The sequence below is a fragment of the Neoarthrinium moseri genome, assembly GCF_022829205.1.
Source record: "Neoarthrinium moseri strain CBS 164.80 chromosome Unknown scaffold4_Wmoseri_CBS_16480, whole genome shotgun sequence".
NCBI lineage: Eukaryota > Fungi > Ascomycota > Sordariomycetes > Amphisphaeriales > Apiosporaceae > Neoarthrinium > Neoarthrinium moseri.
Window position 1 is genome coordinate 26,460 of NW_026055118.1, and position 18,924 is coordinate 45,383.

Consider the following 18,924-nt stretch of genomic DNA (forward strand, 5'->3'; position numbering starts at 1 on the left):
CAAAGCGAGTATCCTTTTTTCGCTATCTTGTGTTTGCAAAGATATATGTAAACCTTTTTTTTCTTTTTCAACAACGCACTCTCCTGGCGGTCTTCTCATTTATCATCCAAACATAAGCATGTCTACCTTTGGTCCATGCACTCTATAGTCCGTGCCGCAGTCGCGCAATCCACGGAATCCTTCGCAGATACGGGTTCCGTCTCTTTGAATCCACGGAACCGGTATGCAAACTAGGCGAACACTTGCCTTCGGGGTGATCGTGTGCGCCCTCCTAAGGTAGGTTCTCAGAGCCAGCACCGCCACCACGAATGCGCCGGTTTGCTTCCGCCTTGTCCGCCTCGGTGATGTCGCTGGCATCCTTGCGCATGTCAGGCGTCCATTGAGGCGTACCCGGGCTATGACCGATTGACATACCCACCCGAATCTAATGTAGATGTTAGTTGTTTTCTTCATGTTGTTCACACATTTGTAATGCTCACCAAGGTCTCGACAGCGCTGTTCGAGTTGTCAATCAGGTCGTCATCGTGCACCATCTTGCCCTCCTCGAAGAGGAGAACAATGGTGCTACCTCCGAACTTGAAGTAACCTAGCTCCTCAGCCCGCTTAACCTGCTCACCCTCTTTGCGAGTGATGACGGTACTGCCGACCATCATAGCACCGACGCAGATGACCATGACGCGGCCGTGTGTAGGCGTATCAATGGGGCAAAGGACACGAACATTGTCTCCGTAGACGTCTAGCGCGGACCGGATGGCCATGGGGTTGACCGTGTAGTATTCACCCTCGATGAGCTTAGGCTTGCCCATAACGCCATCGACTGGAATGTGGAAGCGGTGGTAATCCTGAGGCGCGAGGCGGAAGATGCCCAGTGCACCCTTCTCGTAGCGTGCGGCATCTTCGGGGTACGCATTGCCGAGAAGTCGCTTGATGGAGAATTCACGACCCTTGATCCAGATCTGAGTCGCCGAATCGACGCTGTTGAAGACAACAGATCGGCAGTCGGCTGGAGAGACGAAGATGTTGGGGTTGTCCGGGGCAGAGCAGGGTCTGGCACCTGGCTTCAGGGCGCGATAGAAGAACTCGTTGAAGTTCTTGAATTCCTCCAATGGCAGAAGTACCTCCGACATATCCAAGTTGTGGAAGGCAATGAAGCCGGGGATATCACCCGCAGAGGCTGGGTCATCGTACTTCTTCCCCTGCTTAACACTCAAGCTCTTCAGCATCTTGCGAACTGTATGCATGTCAGAAATCTTGTTCTAGCAAATATCAGAGTTGAAACTCACTTCTTTTCTTCTCCATCTCCTTCGACTTCAGACCCTTGTAGAGGAGTCTAATACCGAGCCTCACGTAAACGCTCATCTTTTCTTCGTTGATTTGACCCGTCATACGGTCTTGCACAAGAATATTGGCCGAGTTCGCACCAAGCTTGTAGCCACCGTACGAGATCTTAGTGATGACCTTGGAGTACCACTTGCGCTGTGCTTGACTGGCAGTGACAAAGCCACCCATCATGAGAGAATTGACTTGGCGCCAGTCCTGGCTGGCACAGGTGGCGATGTGGGTGATGATATCCGTATCTTTGCGTTTGTTCAGACGTGGTTGATGACAGATGGGACATTCCCGGATCTCGACGACATGTTCTTCGCTCTTGTCTACATTGAGGTCATCTTTTTCCAAGTTGTCGCCTTCCTCCCCGGGAGTGCTCATGTCTGGTACGACAATGGTAGATGTTGACGATGGCTGCCCTTGAACGGTGGAGTCTGCGGCGCTCAAAGTGAATGAGCTTTCCTCGCCAGGGGTCTCTGATGGAGTAGAGAGACCACTTTCTGAGGACTGGCCTGGTACGGTCAACAAGTCCTTGACCTTTCCAGCGTCTGGCAACATGTTCCTCATCTTATCTCCTAGCCCCTGGGGTTTGCTCTTCTGTTCCAGTTGATCCTCCAGACATATGACGGCCTCATCCATAGTGAGATTGCTAGTCTCCTCTCCATTGGCAGCCTTGTGTGGGAATCTTTGGAAGAAGCTATCAATCGTCGACTCGCGCAGGGTAGATCCCAGAGTGTCTAGCATAGTGGTCAACTCAACCTTGCTGATCTCGCCGCTCTCGTCCGTATCGTACTGCTTCAGCATTGCTCGCCAGAACTGTTGTCGTAGGGCCGGGTATGGCATATACTTGGCGCGAACGGTCAACTGCGGGTTGTGCTTCGCCTCCCACTTCTCCAGGTTCTTCATCTTCAGAGGTACAGTGAAGCTCATGAAGTCGGGATCATCAGAAGCAGCCTCGCCGCCCTCGCTGCTCTCGACGTTCAGATTTGGCATCTGGTCGGCTGAAAGCAGGTTGGGGTTAGGAGCAGACGTTGGGGCGGCACCAGGGCCTGAATCAGCTTGAGACAAGGCAGACATGGTCGAAGGGTTCTTCGACAACGGCGGTCGCCCCTTGTTCAAACTAGTCGAGGACGAGGTTCTGGACATGCCTAGCTTGGCCAACCGCGACTTCTTGACGGGCGCGTACTCCGCGGGTTCTTTGAGGTCATAAAGGCCAGTCTCGGGGTTCGCCTTGGGGGACTTGTCAGCGATCCCTTGGAGAGGGAATGATGTGGAGGCGATGAAGTCGTTGCCGGAGTACTTGTCCCGGTCGATCACGGTGAACGAGAATGAGTATGTTTGTTCATGCTGCAGGACTTGGAAGAGCATCTTCTCGTTGAAGACAGGGTTGAGGTTGTGGCGGACGACCTTGGTTCTGTACGTCTTCTTGCCGAGGGAAGCAACAACGAACGGATCCATGTCGAAGCTTGTCTTGGTAAAGTTGGACTCAGGGGGCAAATCGGTGATGTGGCTGATTTCCAAGAAGACGAGGCCCACCACATTGTTGTCGCCGTTCGTAAACTCATACGGGTTCTGTCTCTTCTTGCGCTTCAGGCCTTTGATCCTCAGCCTCCGCTTGCGCTTCTCGATCGACTCGGGCTTGCTGGGGTCCTCGTCCTCGGGAGTCTCATCGTCGTCATCGAGGAGGTCGTCGTCGTCCTCATCATCTTGAGAGTTGTCTGTGCCACTGCGGACCAAGGGTGGTGACGGAGAAGATCCGGCCCTTCCCTTGGAAGGGCCAAGGACAGGTGTTCTTGTCGGAGTTGGGTTGCGAGAGGCGGCCTCGGGTAGGGAGCTTGCAAGCGTCCGGAGCTTGCCAAGTGTTTGCGAAGGAGAGGCGTCCTTGTCAGTGGAGTCGAAGATGGTGCACGACAGGAGAACTTCACCCGACACCACGCCCGCTTTCTTTCCCGTTCTCTTGCTCTTTAGGGGGTACCATTTGGGGGCCTGCTCGGTTTGCTCGTTGGCGAATATCTCCTCCAAAGCAAGATCGAATTCGCCCAGATAGTCTTTGCCAAACCTGTCCTTGTCCCAGCAGATTGCCTCGAGCAATAGGTTCTCGACACCGACGATAGGGACCGTAGCGACGACGTTCCAGTCTGGGTTGAGAGTCTTCGGGACGCAGTGGGTGACGACTTTCGTTTCGCCGCAGGTCAACTGGAGGTACTGTACAGAGCAATGTCAGCATGAGGGAATAACCACATCGTGGCTTGGGGAGGGTCAAGACACATACAGGGTCCGATGTTCCTCCACGGTCTTTCGCGGCCAGATCTCTGGCCTGTAGCCACTAGGTCAGCTTGGCAGGTCCTACGATATAGCTCTCTGGCTCGTCAGGTGGTTCTTACACGGATGATCACGACTTTCAGGACGAGCCCCGTGTCCCGTCGCCCATCAGGGCTCACGGCGTCTGTCTTGGCGGAGCGCATTGGGCTGGTGCTGCGGCTGTTGGTGGAGGAGTTGACGTTGGACTTGGTCGAGCCCGTCTTCAGGAGCTGGGGAATGATGCGGACCATTTTGAAGGAGAGGGCGTGCCGGGGCGGCAGCTGCCAAGTTGCAGTCAAGACCTGGTCAGGGAGGGCTCAGGGCTGGGGGGAGATGCTGCACGATGGGCTGGGTGACGTGGGTGAATCCGTCCCTCGGGTCCTATTGGGCCTGGCCTCGAGTCTTAGCCTGCCCGAAATGGAGATCTCCCAGAGTGCGCCTTGGAGTTTGAGGGGATGCACACCCTACGGCCAAGGCCTCTCGCAGCCCGCTGTGCGCCAAATGATGTCAAAGATTGGTTGTCTGGCCGGCGCACGGCAGCCGGGGACGGGGACGGGGGCGGATTAGACGGCAATTGTCCCCTTTTCTGCAGTAAGGTATAGACTTGAAAGTATACGGGCTACGGCCTGTGTATGCTCTGTCTGGTCACGATGGGTAGAGTTGAGCCGAGCCGAACTGAGCTCAAAGCAATTCGGTCGGACACGCTGTTAGATGCTGGGGCCGGACTTTAAAACCGTCGAGTCTCACAAGCCCGTCATGGCCTAGATACGTGTGCTGTTGGCGGGGCCTGAGGGGCACTTCCGTCATCCAGGAGGAGCACCAATGCGAACTAGCGACTCTGGTCAATGTCGGGTCGGCCGCGTTGGATGGTGGTTGCAGGTTGCCTAGCAGATGTGGAGGGCCGGGGCCGTCAGGTAACTATCTACTCGTCCCGTCGAGCTCCCAGCAGAACGCTACGACGCTCCGGATGACAAGATGCAGATAAACGGTGTTGTCAAAGAAGACGCAACGGGCCGGGTGCAAGAGAGCAGAGGCAACAACCACGTCTTATAGTAAGGAAAACAAAAGGAGGTCAAGTATGATGACTTCAGAACGAAGCGAAATTGGGCCCGGAAGGTACAGCTGAGAGGATACGGTAAGGAATTTAGTTAGTAGGGGGGACTCTTTTTTTAGGCACACGACAGTCACTGGCTTCGGAGCTAGCCTGAGCTTTTCTTCTTCCTCTTCTGCAGCATGAACGGGGAGACTTGTGCCATTAGCATTACGTTGCACGTAGCGAGTACAGCCAGCATGTCCTTTCTCTCTTCGAGAACATGAGCCCCCGTTGGTTGCAGAGGCTGGCCTGAATCCCTCCGTACCAAGCGCCCCAGATCGCCCACAAAACGGGATCGTCGACAGGGAAGCGCTGCGCAACATTCATGCACGCCCACCCAGCGCCCTCAGTACCCGATAGATCGGGCCCTCGGCGGGCTTGCTGAGCTCCCACCCGCTCTGACGATTTCTACCCGCCTGGGGGGTTTCAAGGTTTCGTATGAGTTGAGGCCGAGGCACGTCTTTCTCCTCTTCTGCCACGGAAAAGCGGCTCTCACGTTCCATGCTCAAGCTGTCAGGAAGTGCAAGTGCACACTTGTTCGGCTTGGATCTGCCGACCTGTCAGGCTGCTGCGCCCCTATAGGAAAACGTAATGAGGATCGAGCCCGAGTCAAATGAGCGATGGCCGCCAGGTCGATCGTAGAAGATGGGCAATCAAGAGCGCGATTTAAGATTCCGTCACACCCTATTGGCGGGGTGCATCCCTGGATTCTGGGGGAGGACCTCAGGGCAGCCTAGTAAAGGTAGGCTTCGTCGCCTTTTCGCTTGTTTCGGGTCAGCCCCCAAGACGCGCAGCCGCAGTTTTGTCAGGTCTTGTCAGGAACTTATGACGCTGCTATTATGAAACAAACCACCTTGGCTCCGTCTCACCCTGGCAAATGCAGCGCTCTACCGAATGAGGCAATTACCATCCAACGTGGCACCTTGGCTCTTCAACTCAGTAGCTGATGTAGCCCTTACGGTTGCCTAGCTCATTTGTATACTTGGTGATTATCGTTGTGCAAGCCGTCGACAAAGCTGATCTGAAGATGTCGTCAATCAACTTGTTCTTCGGAGACAGTGATCACTCCAAGGAATGTAGCGCCACAAACCGGGCAACGACAGTGGTATAATTGTGGTGAGGTTCACTGTTCTTTAATATTTTATTTCTATTTCCACACGTATATCTCTATCGATCTTTGATCCGCTAGTGTATGTGTACTCCTTTGGAGTGAAAAATCCACTTCCACAGTCTCAAAAACGGAACGCCATCCATCCTATATTCCTCGTGTGCGACCCAAATACGCCGTGCTAATGCGGTAGTAAAGTGAAACATCTTGGAACCCAACGCCGTTGTATGCAAGAGACATGTATAATCCCACCTATGCCTGGACAGTGGAGTTCAACGACCCGATCTCAGTAAGCTCAACCTGGGGAGTCTTCAGCTCAGTGTAAGCCTCAGGCCACAAGAACATCTTCTCCTCCTTGGAAGGCGACATGACAGCGAAGCGCGGAATGGCAGTCTTGCTGGAGACACGTCTCCACAGGTTGGCTCTGGGGTTGAAGATGGCGGGCATGCCCCGGCCGGCGGTCTTCTCCTCATCCTCCTTGCGGATCTCCTCGAGCTTCGCCTGGATGTCGGCAAAGGTTTCGTAGGCGTGGTACTTGATCTTGTTCTCGATGCAGTACTCCTCGAGGCGAAGTCCCTTGCGAGCAAAGAGAACGTCGGCCTCGCGGGCGGCGGGGAGGTCGGAAACACCATCGCCAATGAAGACGATCAGGGGGACAGTACCATCCTCGCATGTCATCTCAGCCTCCTGGCGGGCCTCGTTGACCGAAAGAGCCTTGTCGTGGCCCAATTCGTTGTCGTGTCTCCAGATGGGCTTCCACTCCGAGCCATCCTCCTTGATCTCGGCATCGTTGGCGATGATCTGGATGTGGGACGACGCTTCCTCACCCAGGAAAGTATCGAGCACTCTCCGGAGGATGGGCTTCAGGCCGGCCGAGATGACGTTGAAGGGGATGTTGTTGGCCAGGCACCACTTGTGGAATGTCTGAAAGTCACGGTCGATCTCGAGGGTCTCGGCCATTACCTCGAAGCCGTCGTCGAAGGGGACATTCAGGGAACCCCACATCTCTTCCGAGACTTCCTTGAAGGACCGCTCGCCATTCTTGATTTGTTCGTCGAGAATCTCACGTCTCTTGGATCCGCAACCGTGAGCGTCGAAGAGGATGTGGCCAGTGTCTTGCATGAAGATCGTGCCATCAAAGTCTGGTGTATGGTGTTAGTGGTATCCTTTATAAACGGAGCACGCTTAAGACCAAGGGGGCTGGTCAGAGAGAAGCAGGCCAAAGTTTGGCGTTGTGTGATTCCATAGACGTACCTGAGAAGCAGATGACCTTTCTCTTCTTGGGCTCCTCAGGAATAATGGCCTTGACCTGAGGCACCGGGGGCGTGATGGCAATTGGCATGATGTGGGTGATATGGTATCTCAGATGGATCGGATGAGTACTAGTTCTTCGAAAGAAAGGTATTTCTATCAAACAGAACGACGAAGTAGCGTATTCTTAAGAAATCACTTGGTGTTATGGGAACTACGGGATGCTCTAAGGGGAGACGGCGGATGGACCACACTTATATAGACTGAGTGCTTGATAACTCTAGGCCCAAGTGCTCTTGGCACTTGCCCATGGGGCACTGCCAGAAAATTCCTCGACGTGACGATGGCCATAATCGGGACTAGGCGTCGTTCTCGTCTAATCGACAAGCTCGTGGGTTGCGGGGCCTTCTGGTAATCCTGCATGTGCAGCCGGAGCAGAGAGCCCAGGGGCCCGCCGAAATTTGAAAACAGCCACACATGCACTGGCATGGGGGTCGGCAGAAAACTACTATCTGCATCCGTCTCTAGTGACCCAATCGCACCTGGGCGAGATAATCCACCGTCTGCAGCAGGGAGAGGATTATGGGCCCACTCGGACCTCTGACTGTACTTGCCTTACATACATGACGAAACCTACGGCATGTGTAATCATGGGAGGCTTGCGGGATGGACGGCTCTGCGGGCCAACATGGGCGCTGGGCACAACACGCGAGATTTGTGGTTTACGGGAGGTGTGTTTCCCACTTAATTTTCCATCTGATAGATGACTGGGTCCGGGTTCGGCAACGGCTTGCGGCTCCCACGTCGGAGGCGCGCAGCATGTACCATAGTACCGTAGTAAGTAGCCGCTTGTTGAGTCGCCCCCCTATGGGGCTCCCAACCAGTCTCTCCACGTTCCAGACCCTCTCCAGCGCCTGGACTCCTATGGATGTGAAGATCACAGCACCCAAAGGTGAAAAGATCTTCAGAATCTATGCGGCTCTCAGGATCGTTATTTCCTCTACGGGAAGGCAGCCCAGCGAGGCCAGCACTTTGATACGATGGACTGAGATGGGCAACGTTGCAACCTGGCAGGGTGTCAGAACGGCTCTGCTCGTTCGGCGCGAATTAGAGTTACGGAGCACTCGGGTTGGTTAGCACGAGATAATGACCTGATCTATTTTTTCTTCGCTTTCATTCTTCCTGTCGTCTCATCAGCCATCGTCAAGTCACGAAGCGTGGAGCCTGGCATGTGTGTGCGTTGGTTCGTCGGGAGCAGACGCCTGGGGAGGATGCGAGGGCCTATGATGTCATCAGCCTGGTTTCCAATTTTTTGCGTCAGACAAATCCACAATCCCACGATTCGTCGGCTCGGGGCTATCTGTTCATGTCGGTGCGATGGGACCATGGCCAAGGGCACATCACATTTCGGGTGCCGGGGTTCCTTAGTGAAGTGAAGCGGCCTCTAGCGCAGGAGCCAATCCCGTCGTCCAATGTAATTGGGATGTTGGTCTCTGTGAACCATTGGATCCTTCCCCGTGGGAGAGTGAGAGCGGTGAGGGGCAGAGAGGGGCACAGAGGGGCCTTGCAGGTAGTTTTACACTTGCCCGATGGAGGGGTATCGTGTATGGTGTATCGTCCTCCACGCGCCTATTGTCACGATCCCACTTTTCCGTACCCAGAATAATGTCTGTAGCCCAGCAACTCATGTGAACGTTGATGAGAGATCGATCGATACGTCTATAAGGAGGCCCAAATTTACTTGTGGAATCTGACGTTCTTGTTGACTTCATAGAGTGAAGCCTCCTTACTCGAACACGGAATGTGATTTTCAGTACCCCCCGTCTCATCATGATATGATATCGGATACAGAACAGACGGACAGCAAGGACACACAGCACAGCCCTGACTCTGACTGCACATGTGCTTGCCCGACTCTGGTCTGGTGTGTGAGCCCCACTCTCGGGCAAGGCCCCTTATCACTGTAGCAAACGAATTCACAAACTAGCGCCGTGTGTTCGTGTTGCACTCCTGCAGTCACATCGTCATTGCGCGTCAAAGGCATGATACAGTCCTTGGTCCTCCAAACGCCGACTGATGCACTCACGATGCTGACATCCACGTCCCCATGGGGTGCAGTGACGTCTTTCTGCTGACCGCTGGACACGGACCAGGACCCTGGAGACCCTGCGCCGATGAAGTAGCAGCAAGATGTCCACGGCAATCATATGGCCAGTCTGCCGTATTTGGACAGCAGATAGCGAGCCATCATGCATGTACATACGTGCTCACATCTGGCTGATAACAGGGTCTATCATCACCCAACTGGCATATGTTCCTTCGCTGACCGGAAGCGACAGATGTAAGACCGTTACGTCAACAACAAATCATACATCATTCATGACGATCGGTTCGGGAGATTCGTCACATATTGCTGTAATTGACTGGTTTGGTATAGTTCCTTTTTTCTTCACTGACCAACGCATGTCTATCTCTATGCTGCGAGAACCATGCCTGCTTCTGTCATTACCGTCATATCGTTGCACCCCCTCTGCGCTCAGACTTATGCCGACACTTTGGGGCTGTACTTGGCCGCAGCCTTGTCGAAAAGAGCACTCTTCTCTTCCAGATCGGTCAGGAAAGGATGCGACGGGGCAGCTTTCTGGAGGGCTCTGTTGGGTACAGATGTTAGCATGCAAATTGAACATACAGGTCTGGAGGGCACTCACGCCTTGAGGTCCGTCGGGTCTTTTCCGATAACGACAGTGAGCACCAGGAGGTTGGCAATAGCCTCTGCATACTCGGGCTCCTTCTGAATGGCCAGCTCGAGCGCACTCTGGGCCTCCTCGACTCGTCCCAGGTGAAGCTCGCAGACTGCTTGTGAAACCAGGGATAACGTGGACGACGTTGCCGGCGCTTGTGCTAACTCCTCGAAGACGTAGAAAGACTGCTGGTATTTATCACCGCCCTGTGCCATTGTCAGTCACATTCGTAGTCCCCCAAGGCGCTCGCGAGAAACCTACCACTCTTACGCCCACCCAAGACTCTGCCAGATTGACCAAGAGGCTGTCCTGGCCCCAGCTCCGCGCCGCCCTGACTTCCTTCAGCGCAAGATCTGTCCGGTTCTGCTCGAGGTGAATCTGTGTGATCAAGGCGACCGCATCAACTGTCCCAATGTCAGCATTCCCTAGTCCAGGCCCTACGGCAAGAACAGGATAGACCCACGGTTGCCGGAATGTTGTGATAACAGTGCCAGCGCCTCCTCGCTCCTGCCAGCTGCCTGCAGGACTGTGCCTCCCATGACCTGCACCGCAGCGTTGTCGCCCGCCGAGCTCGCGAGCTCCTCGATCGTCTTGACCGCCTCATCGGTCTTGCCCAGGCTGAACTGAGCCAGCGCACCGACGGCGGCTAGCTCCGGTTCCGACTCGCCCTGGACGTCTGCGATCACATCATCGGCCTGGCCCAGGGCGATGCGAGCGCGGTGGGCGAGGACGCGGGCTGGCAGGGCATTCTCGGCTGAGAAGGCGGAGGTGTCGAAATCGACGACTTCCTGGTACTGGCCCTGGTGGAAGTGGTTGTGGATGTTGACGAGCTCGCCCTCGGCGCTGTAGGGGTCCATCTCGACTGCGCTGTGGTCGAATTGGCCTGGTCGGGTGTTCTGTAGCGGGCTTCAAGCTTTCGTAGATGGTGTTGGAGGCGCTGGAGATCTGTCAGGAGCGGAAGGTCCCGCCAGGTGGCAGCCGACAAGGCCCAGCTCCAGGTCCAGCTCCAGGTCAAGCTTGACTGGTCCGTGCGTCACTCCTATATCCACCTCACATTTGGAACTTCTGCTTAACTGTCTTTTCCAAAATGCTCACTGTCAGGTCTCGGGCGGCCCTGTGACTCAGCTTGCTGGATGCCTCCCATTCTTGTTGCATGCATCAACCATTCCTTTCTCTGCCATAGCATGGTCGTGCTGAATCACCACCGTCCGTGATGCCAAATACACAGCAATGGACAGGTATATTTAGGACTTACTCAGCAGCATGCTCTCAACACTACAGTACATGACATTTTCAAAGACTTGATACAGAATTGATCGTCAGCTTCATGCATTTCACAAGAGATTACTAAAGCTATGCAGGAAGCATTTACTAGATTCCATGAGAGAGCACAGTGCTATGGACATGCCAATTTTCTTGCATCCAACTTCAGATGAAGTGTAGTATCTTGCAAGTCATACCCTTTCCGTAATCCGATGAAGAGCAAAGAGTGGAGATTTGTTCCAGTTTCCCTACCGAAATTCCAGTTGCGTATAATCCGACAATTTCCAGAAATCAGCCCAATCGAGACCTCGTACGCCTTCTCAATCCGCCTTTCCGGCACCCTCTTCGGCCACCTCCTTGGTCAAGTCTGGAGTCTGTAGGGTGATGTCCTCCTGAGTGTGGCCTTGGGTCACGTCAGGGGCCTGGCTCACCGCATCGTCCGCATCTGCCTCTCCGCCGTCGTCCGACTGTGCGGGTATGAGGTCGACGTACTCGTTTGCGTAGCCAGCGTCAGCAGGTCGCTTTCGCTCCAACTTCTCGACCTCCTCCATGTATGCATCAATCTCCATGAGGACTTGGGGAATTAGTACTTTGGGGACGCCTTCTTGGTTGGCGGGGAATGTGATTCCCCGGACATCTTCCCCGAGATAGATACAGCCCTTCTCTTCCATGGAGGGCGTGTAGTGCTTCTTGGAGGGCTCCCATACCCAGACTGGGAACTCTTCATCAATCCAGCGGTCAGTAACTCGCTTGTCGTCCGTTTTCTTGATTTGCTTCTGTTGCTCTTTGCCGATGCGGTCAAGAACACTTGCCATGCTCTCGAACTTCTCCTCTGGCTCCTTCGGACCCTCGCGCTGTGTGGGCTCAGCTCCGGATGTCAACTTGCGCAGTGTCTTCGCGATCTCATTATCCCGAGTCTTCTGATCGATTGCCTTCTGCTGGGCTTCCTTGACCATGGTCGCGGTGACCTTGTGGCCACGACTGGAAGCGGAGACACCTGCATAGATAGAATCGTCAGTGATGAGAAGCGCCTGACGAACATTCTTCTAGAACGGCTTCGCAGCCTCCTTGTTGACTTGGTAGAGCGGCATTAGCGGGTCTGAGGAATCTCTGGCACCGCTCTGCGCGTGGGGCTTGATTGAGGCTCCTCCTTCCCCTTCAACGGGCTTAAAGAAGGGTTCGAAGAGTCTGTCGCGACTGAAGTATCCACCGTCAGGGAGGTTCTGCATCAACGTCGGCAAACCCTGGCTCGCGAGTAGCTTCTGGTGACGTTCAACTCCCGAATGAAAGTCGGCTTTCTGCGGAGTCATTCTTCCAGTGACAAAGTCTTTGGGAGAAATTGGCTTCTCATAACCGATGATAATGTCTTGCTCTGCGGGACCCTCATCATCACCACTGTGCTCCTTGGAGACACGTGAGACTGCTTGCACATGATGCTTCCAGCCCGAAGGATGAGGCGAAGTCGATGAAGCGCCGTCAGAAACGGCACTGTCAGAGTGTGCTCTCGGAAGCTCGTCGTCCTTGGGCAAAGCATCGTAGGGGACATGCTCCAATTCGTCTGGACTGGTGAGAACCCAGTCTTTAACATGAAGATACTTGGCCTCGATGCTTCATGACAATTAGAGATCATCATTTCTCATCAACAGCATATGTCTTTTCAAATAACAGAAGGAATAAACCAATGGGACTAGATGGAATTCTGGAAGCCGCATACCTGGGAGGAGAAGGGAGCTTGGGGTTTCTCAAGTCACAACGTGGTCCTTCGAAGTAGCCAGCAGAGCTTGATGCCGGTTGATTCGGAGTAACTGGAGCTCCTGGAATTTCTTGAGTGGAGGGATGCTGATCTGCGGATTTATCACGCTTCGGGAGATCCTTGGTGACTATCTTTGTCTCCTTCTCGGGCCCTTTACCAGTGCGGCCAACCGCGTTTCCGCCGCCACGCATCTGCACCTTGGTGGGCTGTGCCTGTTCGTCGCTGTATACCGAAGAGGAAGACATGGCTGCCGTATGGTGACGTGAGAAGTGGTAGAACTTGCGGTACTTCTCAAGATAAAAGGGGTCGAAGTCTGCTGAGTCGTAACTGAAGAGGGACTTGACGGACTTTTTGGGCTTTGGGCTCAGAGGACTTTTCTCTTGCCCCGTGTCGTGATTCTGCAGCAATTTTTGCACAGTAAATTGCTTCTGGTGTTGGAAGTATCTGGGGTACCTTTCAAGGTAAAACGGATCGTGGTCTGCCGAGTCCTCCGAAGACAGGGTCGGTCTGGAGTGTTGACGTGACATGATTTGATTGTGGTCCCATGTCGACCGGGAAAATAAATCTCTGCGTCGCAGCCTAGCTGGATGCGTGCGGTGAAGTGAAAACAACATATGCTCGGCGATGTCATCGCCGTTCGCACTTGACGATGGCCTCACTTTGGTGTCGCGGGGCGACCAACGCTTTGACTTCCGCGGCGACCTAACGCAGTAGACGCGCTTTGCTGAGATGAAGATACCCCAAAATTAAACATCCAAGATTGTAAGCAATGATGGGGTGAAAAGCCGTTGGGCGCTGTGACGTAGTGTGGTAACCGGGGTAAAGGAGTTCATTCGTCGACGGACAGAATGATGTTGGTGAGAAACAGGAAGAGTCACGAGGAGTCGTCGACATTGCAAGAAAATGTCGTCTTGTCGAGCTATCATAATGACTTAGTGAATTTTGCTGTGGCTGAATGCACTGTGGTGAGTGATTAAGGATGACTGTCCCATTTATCGATTGTCTTCACGAAGCGCCGTTCCGTAATTCACTCCTCACAGCTCACTCATGCACAAGCCCCAGCTCTTATCAACCACTGAATTTACACTTTTGCGGAAGTGAACGGCTTCGTCGCGTACGCCGACCCCGACTGTTCTGAGGTAACGTTCCCCGTGCCAAAGTATTGTAAACAAGCTGTAACTACCTAGTGATTCAACCTTAGAGCACCAGGGTTAATAGAGGCTCTTGTATGAGCCTTCGTCATTTTCTCTGCGTCATATGCCCCGGCGCATGCTTGCTCTTGGTAAATGAGGTGTCATTGTTGACCAGCTTTGTCTCGTAACCTAGGAAGCATCTCATGATAGATTCAACGTTACGGAACTTACGGGGTTTTCTTACCGTGAACTGAAAACCTCGGAACTGAGCTCGAAGGTCTTTCTCACTCAGCCAATCCACGCATATATCCAGATCGTAGGAAATCAGCCTTGAAGCGCGTACGCCTGGAGCTGTCGAATATGCCTGCTACAGAGAGAATTACTGCAAATGAAGAGGTCAGAAGGACACCCAAGGAGTGGGGATACAAGAAAGTTGGCTACTATGGCCAGGTCATCTTTTATCACCCTGTGAAGTGCCGGGATGGCACAACCAAGCATCCCATCCTTGGTGGCCTTCCGAAAGACTGGGAACTCTGCAACGGAGAGGATGGCTTTTTCTATCGAAACACCAGAACTCAACAAAAGGTGCGGCATAGGACAGTGCTGAAGGACGATACGACCCCTTCTGCACCACCACCGGCGACAGCGCCGGCAGCGCCGATAGCAAAACACTCCACACCACCGACTCCCCAGGAGCCAACACCACAGCCTGCTCCGAAGACACTAGCAGGTCCAGCCCCTTCTTCTAGGCCACCTGTACCTGATACGCCAACAAAGACTCCAACACCACCACCTCCTCCGGGCTATTTGCACGTTAAGTCAGGGCTTCAGATTGAAAGAAATAAGGTCCAGAACACGGCTCTCACTTTGAAGTATCAGAGGGTCAAAACGCTAGATGCTGGGGATGGGCAGATGGGAGGCATGAACGGCGGAGTTTACGCCGTACGCAATAAGGACAACGGCGTGCTGTGTGTTGAGAAAAACTTCAAAACCCACGACCGCGTGCTAGTCAAGCTGGCCTGGAAGGAGATTTATTTTACGAAAAAGGTGGTACATAACACAATAGTGAGTTCATCTCCAACCCCAGTGCTTACTCTCACCACATGAGCAGCAAGAGCTGGCTGTCCTGCTGAAGTTACAAGAGCAACTGAGCTTCATCTACACTAGGTCCACTACCTTGATGGTTTTATCCAAGATAACCCTTTCAAGGCAACACTATACTGTGAGTAGTCCTGCAAGCCTGCCTGAAATTCCCAAAAGCCATATCACTGAACCCCGCCTAAGCCTGCTGCTAGGCCAAAAAGTACATTATGTAACTCATATGGTATATAATAGTAGAGTTCTGTGACTGCGGCTCACTAGAGGACATCATGGTCAATGCTAAAGCGAGGAAGAAGGCCCGGAAGATGGACTGGGATGACTTCATCCCGGAGAGCTTCATCTGGCACGCCTTCCGCTCGCTAGCAGACGCGCTGCATTATCTACAGACGGGCACGAGCGGGCTGTCCCGGGACCTCGAAACCAACGATACGAGCACTTGGAAGCCGATCGTGCACAGGGACATCAAGCCGGCCAACGTGATGCTGCGATCACGCCTGACGCCCGGCTCGACGCGGCCGCTGCACGTGCTACTGACGGACCTGGGCATGAGCGATTACGCGACCGAGACGGCCAAGGGCCCGCCGTGGGACGCCTTCGGCACGCCCGAGTACCACGCGCCGGAGCTGTGCTTCGACCCGGCGCCAGACAGGAAGCGCTCGGGGGTCATGGCGGCGCCGTTCACGCCCAAGGCCGATGTGTGGGCCGTCGCGGCCATAATACATGCGCTGTGCGAGCGAGACTTCCTAGCACACATGGACCGCCGGTGCCAGCCGGTGCGGTCGCTGCGCTGGCTGGGCCGGCGGGCCAAGAAACCCGTGCTGACGCTCAACGACCAGCAGATTTACTCCGACCGTCTCGAGCACTGTATCCTACTGGCGGGCAACCCGGACCCGAGAGAAAGGCTGGATGCGGTCCAGCTGATTCCGCACCTGGAGGAGCAGCACGGTGAATGGTGTGCCGATGACCGCTGGGCTGAACAGGTTGCCGTCGCCGGGAAGCTTCCGGACTGGTCTTACAAAAAGAGCGACTTGTCTTGAGATCTCGTGCAGTATCATGATATTCACGAATAATCGTGGCACATACAGACTCGACTCAAGTATATTGTTGGAGAGGGACAAACGTTCGTAATTCATAATATTCCCTCCTGTACTTTGTATTAGCCACGAAAGGTGGTCTATCTCTTCCAGTAACTGTCTATATGCTCTTTTTATATGACTGTTTCTCATAAATCGTTCACGTCGTACTCTTGATATCACTCCGACGAGAGGCGCTGTAGCTGCCGCGAAAAGCATGCAAGCACGCAGGCCCCTTTTACCCCTTTCTGCTCATCAACCTGCTAAACTTCGCCAGCGTCGAGGCCGTCGTTCCCGCCGTCTTGTGTCGCGACACCGCCATCTTCCAGCCTACCCAGCGCTCTCTCGACTTCCTTTTCCCAGTTGCTCATTCCGACGATGAGCCACTCAAAGATACCAACCAAGTACAAGGCACCACACTGGCCGATCCACAGGCCCTGAAGGCCCCAGCCGTGAAATGCCAACCATATGCCCAAAGGCAGTGCAGCACCTGCGGATAGGCAAAATTAGTGACTTTGCCGTCCACGCCATAGAAGACAGGAAAGCCTGGGGGAAATACTCACCATAGTAGCTGACCAAGTTCACAAGCGCGCCCACCCACTGCCGCCCCATCCCCCTCAAACTTCCACCACAGCTCCCGTTCAAGCCGTCGGCGATCTGGAACAGCGCCACATAAGGCATGACCTTGCTGACCAGCTCCACAACCCTGGGGTCGTCGTTGAACAGGCGGCCGAAGACGTCCTTGCTGGCCATGAGCACCGCGAGGATCAGGGCGCCGAAGACGACGCTCAGCACCGCCGCGCAGTGGGCGGCCCTGCGCGCGTCCGCCGGCCGCTTCGCGCCCAGGAGGTTCCCCAGGCGCGCCGAGGCGGCGACGCCGAGCCCGAACGGGATGGTGTTGATGATCTGGTCGGCCGTCATGATGACGCTCTGGGCGGCGAGCGGGATCTTGCCGAGGCGGCCGGCGGCCAGCGCCACGATCTCAAAGGCCCACCACTCGGTGCCGACGTGGACGAAGCCGAGCAGCGCGAGCCGGGCGAAGGGGACCAGCTGGCGCGGGTTCAGGGCGCGGCGCAGGTCCAGGCCGCCCCAGCACTCGTGCCCGCGCACGCGCGCCGCGTAGAGCACCAGCAGCAGAAACGAGACCCAGTAGGCGATGCCGGTGGCGAGCGGGGCGCCGTTGAGGCCCATGCCGAGGGTGTGGACGAAGAGGTAGTTGAGGGCGGCGCTCAGGGGCGACGTGATGAGCAGGACGTAGGTGCCTGGGCGGTAGACCTCCTGGGCCTGCAGGTACTTCTTCATGCACTCGAACCAGACGTAGCCCAGACCGCCGGGGATGAGGACGCGCAGGAACTGGGACGACTGTACGCAGATGAAGTCCTCCTGGCCGAGGGCGCGGAACAGCGGCTCCGAGAAGAACCACAGCACGGCGACCAGGGCGTACAGGACGCTGAGCACCACGATACCGCGCTGCAGCAGGATGCCCAGGTCGTGCTTGTTCGACGAGCCCGTGAAGCTGCTAGAGGCGAGCGTGTCCAGCGCCGTCGTGCCGCCCAGCGCGATGAGCCAAGCCGTCGCCATGGCGAACATGTAGGAGAAGGCGGCGGTGGCCAGGGCCTCAGGGGACAGCCGGCCTACGATAAGGACGCTCACGGTCTGGAGGCTGTTCTGCAGTGTGTACGCTAGCATCACCGGTATAGATGCTTTCGTGAGGAGCCATATCTCCGACCACCATTGTCCGTACCAGGTGGACGCACTTTGTGACCCTGACGAGGAGTGTTTCGGCAGAAGAGAAGTTGATTCGTCTGGTATGCTCTGGGGCGACGAGGGAGCCAACGTCGTTGAGGATGAATCCGCCATAGCCTTTCCAAGACTCATATAAGGTCACTGAATTAGATACTAAATAATTCTGTAATGTGCCAGTGGGGTCCCGGCCTTGAGGAAGCTTGTTCTATAGGAACTAGTCAAAGTTCAACGATGGTGGTGGGCGCCGTTGAAGGACTTGGTCACTCGACTGAATCAATGTGTTGCAGGAAAGTGGCTACGGTAGCCATATCGATGGGAAAATAGAGAACAGAATACTTCATACAATGAGAGTGACGCATTGTATCACTGAGTCCATGCCTCAGTTGTTTGCCGTACTCAAACCCATCGGAGACCAAGGAAGACCCCACTCGGAGGTTCGCCGTCGACGATTAGTATGGTGGGAGATAAGGAGAGTGCATTTCGTCAACGCGAAAGCAATGGTAAGAATTCAGGACACCAACCAAAGAAGAGGAGTCCTGGCATGAAAAACTGCGGGTAACCACTGCTGAATGGTCTAGAATGTTGAACCCGGAGCCCCAGCCCAGTGGCCCATGAAGTCGAGAATCGGGACTGCCTACAGCTGATTCGCCAATGGCCGTTGACGCGAGTTAAGCATGAGCTTAATCGCTCTGAGTCTGATGCATATGCCGGCGCTAGACATTATCATCATGTACCGGGCAATGAAGAAAGCCCCCAGATAAATACCAGGCGTGTACGCCAGCGGCGGTCAGGTTCTTACTCGACGTTGCGATTGATGAGGTCTACCGAAGAATCAGGTGTAATGGACCCCTCCACGATACTATCTCAGACGTGACAGAACAGCGACGGACTGAATTTGGCTGTACTGCACCCCAGTTGATTTCTGGGTGAAAGATAACAATTGTCTGGAATGTCACTCTTTGCTATCATAGCTAGAGCGTGCGAATTCTTGTTACGCCGTTATGTGTGTCATTAGCTTGGCCGGTGCTGGAATTG

General features: G+C 54.6%; 8 protein-coding genes across 8 annotated transcripts; 2 read left to right on the forward strand and 6 right to left on the reverse strand.

Annotated features, from left to right (window-relative positions):
* Positions 1-271: 271 nt before the first annotated feature.
* Positions 272-3,878, reverse strand: JN550_001801 (uncharacterized protein; the record flags this gene model as incomplete). The annotated part of the gene is made up of 5 exons (XM_049313025.1): positions 272-424; positions 480-1,231; positions 1,284-3,531; positions 3,599-3,643; positions 3,711-3,878. 5 exons carry the CDS (start codon positions 3,876-3,878, stop codon positions 272-274), a joined length of 3,366 nt encoding a protein of 1,121 aa, XP_049175862.1.
* A 2,202-nt stretch (positions 3,879-6,080) lies between these two features.
* JN550_001802 (uncharacterized protein) lies at positions 6,081-7,170 on the reverse strand (the record flags this gene model as incomplete). Its single annotated transcript, XM_049313027.1, has 2 exons — positions 6,081-6,970; positions 7,083-7,170. 2 exons carry the CDS (start codon positions 7,168-7,170, stop codon positions 6,081-6,083), a joined length of 978 nt encoding a protein of 325 aa, XP_049175863.1.
* A 728-nt stretch (positions 7,171-7,898) lies between these two features.
* On the forward strand, positions 7,899-8,216 carry JN550_001803 (uncharacterized protein; the record flags this gene model as incomplete). Its single annotated transcript, XM_049313028.1, has 2 exons — positions 7,899-7,916; positions 7,980-8,216. 2 exons carry the CDS (start codon positions 7,899-7,901, stop codon positions 8,214-8,216), a joined length of 255 nt encoding a protein of 84 aa, XP_049175864.1.
* A 1,405-nt stretch (positions 8,217-9,621) lies between these two features.
* On the reverse strand, positions 9,622-10,677 carry JN550_001804 (uncharacterized protein; the record flags this gene model as incomplete). Its single annotated transcript, XM_049313029.1, has 4 exons — positions 9,622-9,730; positions 9,788-10,026; positions 10,082-10,224; positions 10,284-10,677. 4 exons carry the CDS (start codon positions 10,675-10,677, stop codon positions 9,622-9,624), a joined length of 885 nt encoding a protein of 294 aa, XP_049175865.1.
* Positions 10,678-11,403: 726 nt separating this feature from the next.
* Positions 11,404-12,039, reverse strand: JN550_001805 (uncharacterized protein; the record flags this gene model as incomplete). The annotated part of the gene is made up of 1 exon (XM_049313030.1): positions 11,404-12,039. The coding sequence occupies one exon, from the start codon at positions 12,037-12,039 to the stop codon at positions 11,404-11,406; it is 636 nt and encodes a 211-aa protein (XP_049175866.1).
* Positions 12,040-12,129: 90 nt separating this feature from the next.
* JN550_001806 (uncharacterized protein) lies at positions 12,130-13,363 on the reverse strand (the record flags this gene model as incomplete). The annotated part of the gene is made up of 2 exons (XM_049313031.1): positions 12,130-12,691; positions 12,798-13,363. 2 exons carry the CDS (start codon positions 13,361-13,363, stop codon positions 12,130-12,132), a joined length of 1,128 nt encoding a protein of 375 aa, XP_049175867.1.
* Positions 13,364-14,329: 966 nt separating this feature from the next.
* On the forward strand, positions 14,330-16,107 carry JN550_001807 (uncharacterized protein; the record flags this gene model as incomplete). The annotated part of the gene is made up of 3 exons (XM_049313032.1): positions 14,330-15,034; positions 15,137-15,191; positions 15,305-16,107. 3 exons carry the CDS (start codon positions 14,330-14,332, stop codon positions 16,105-16,107), a joined length of 1,563 nt encoding a protein of 520 aa, XP_049175868.1.
* A 299-nt stretch (positions 16,108-16,406) lies between these two features.
* Positions 16,407-18,003, reverse strand: JN550_001808 (uncharacterized protein; the record flags this gene model as incomplete). The annotated part of the gene is made up of 2 exons (XM_049313033.1): positions 16,407-16,633; positions 16,707-18,003. The coding sequence occupies 2 exons, from the start codon at positions 18,001-18,003 to the stop codon at positions 16,407-16,409; spliced, it is 1,524 nt and encodes a 507-aa protein (XP_049175869.1).
* Positions 18,004-18,924: the final 921 nt, after the last annotated feature.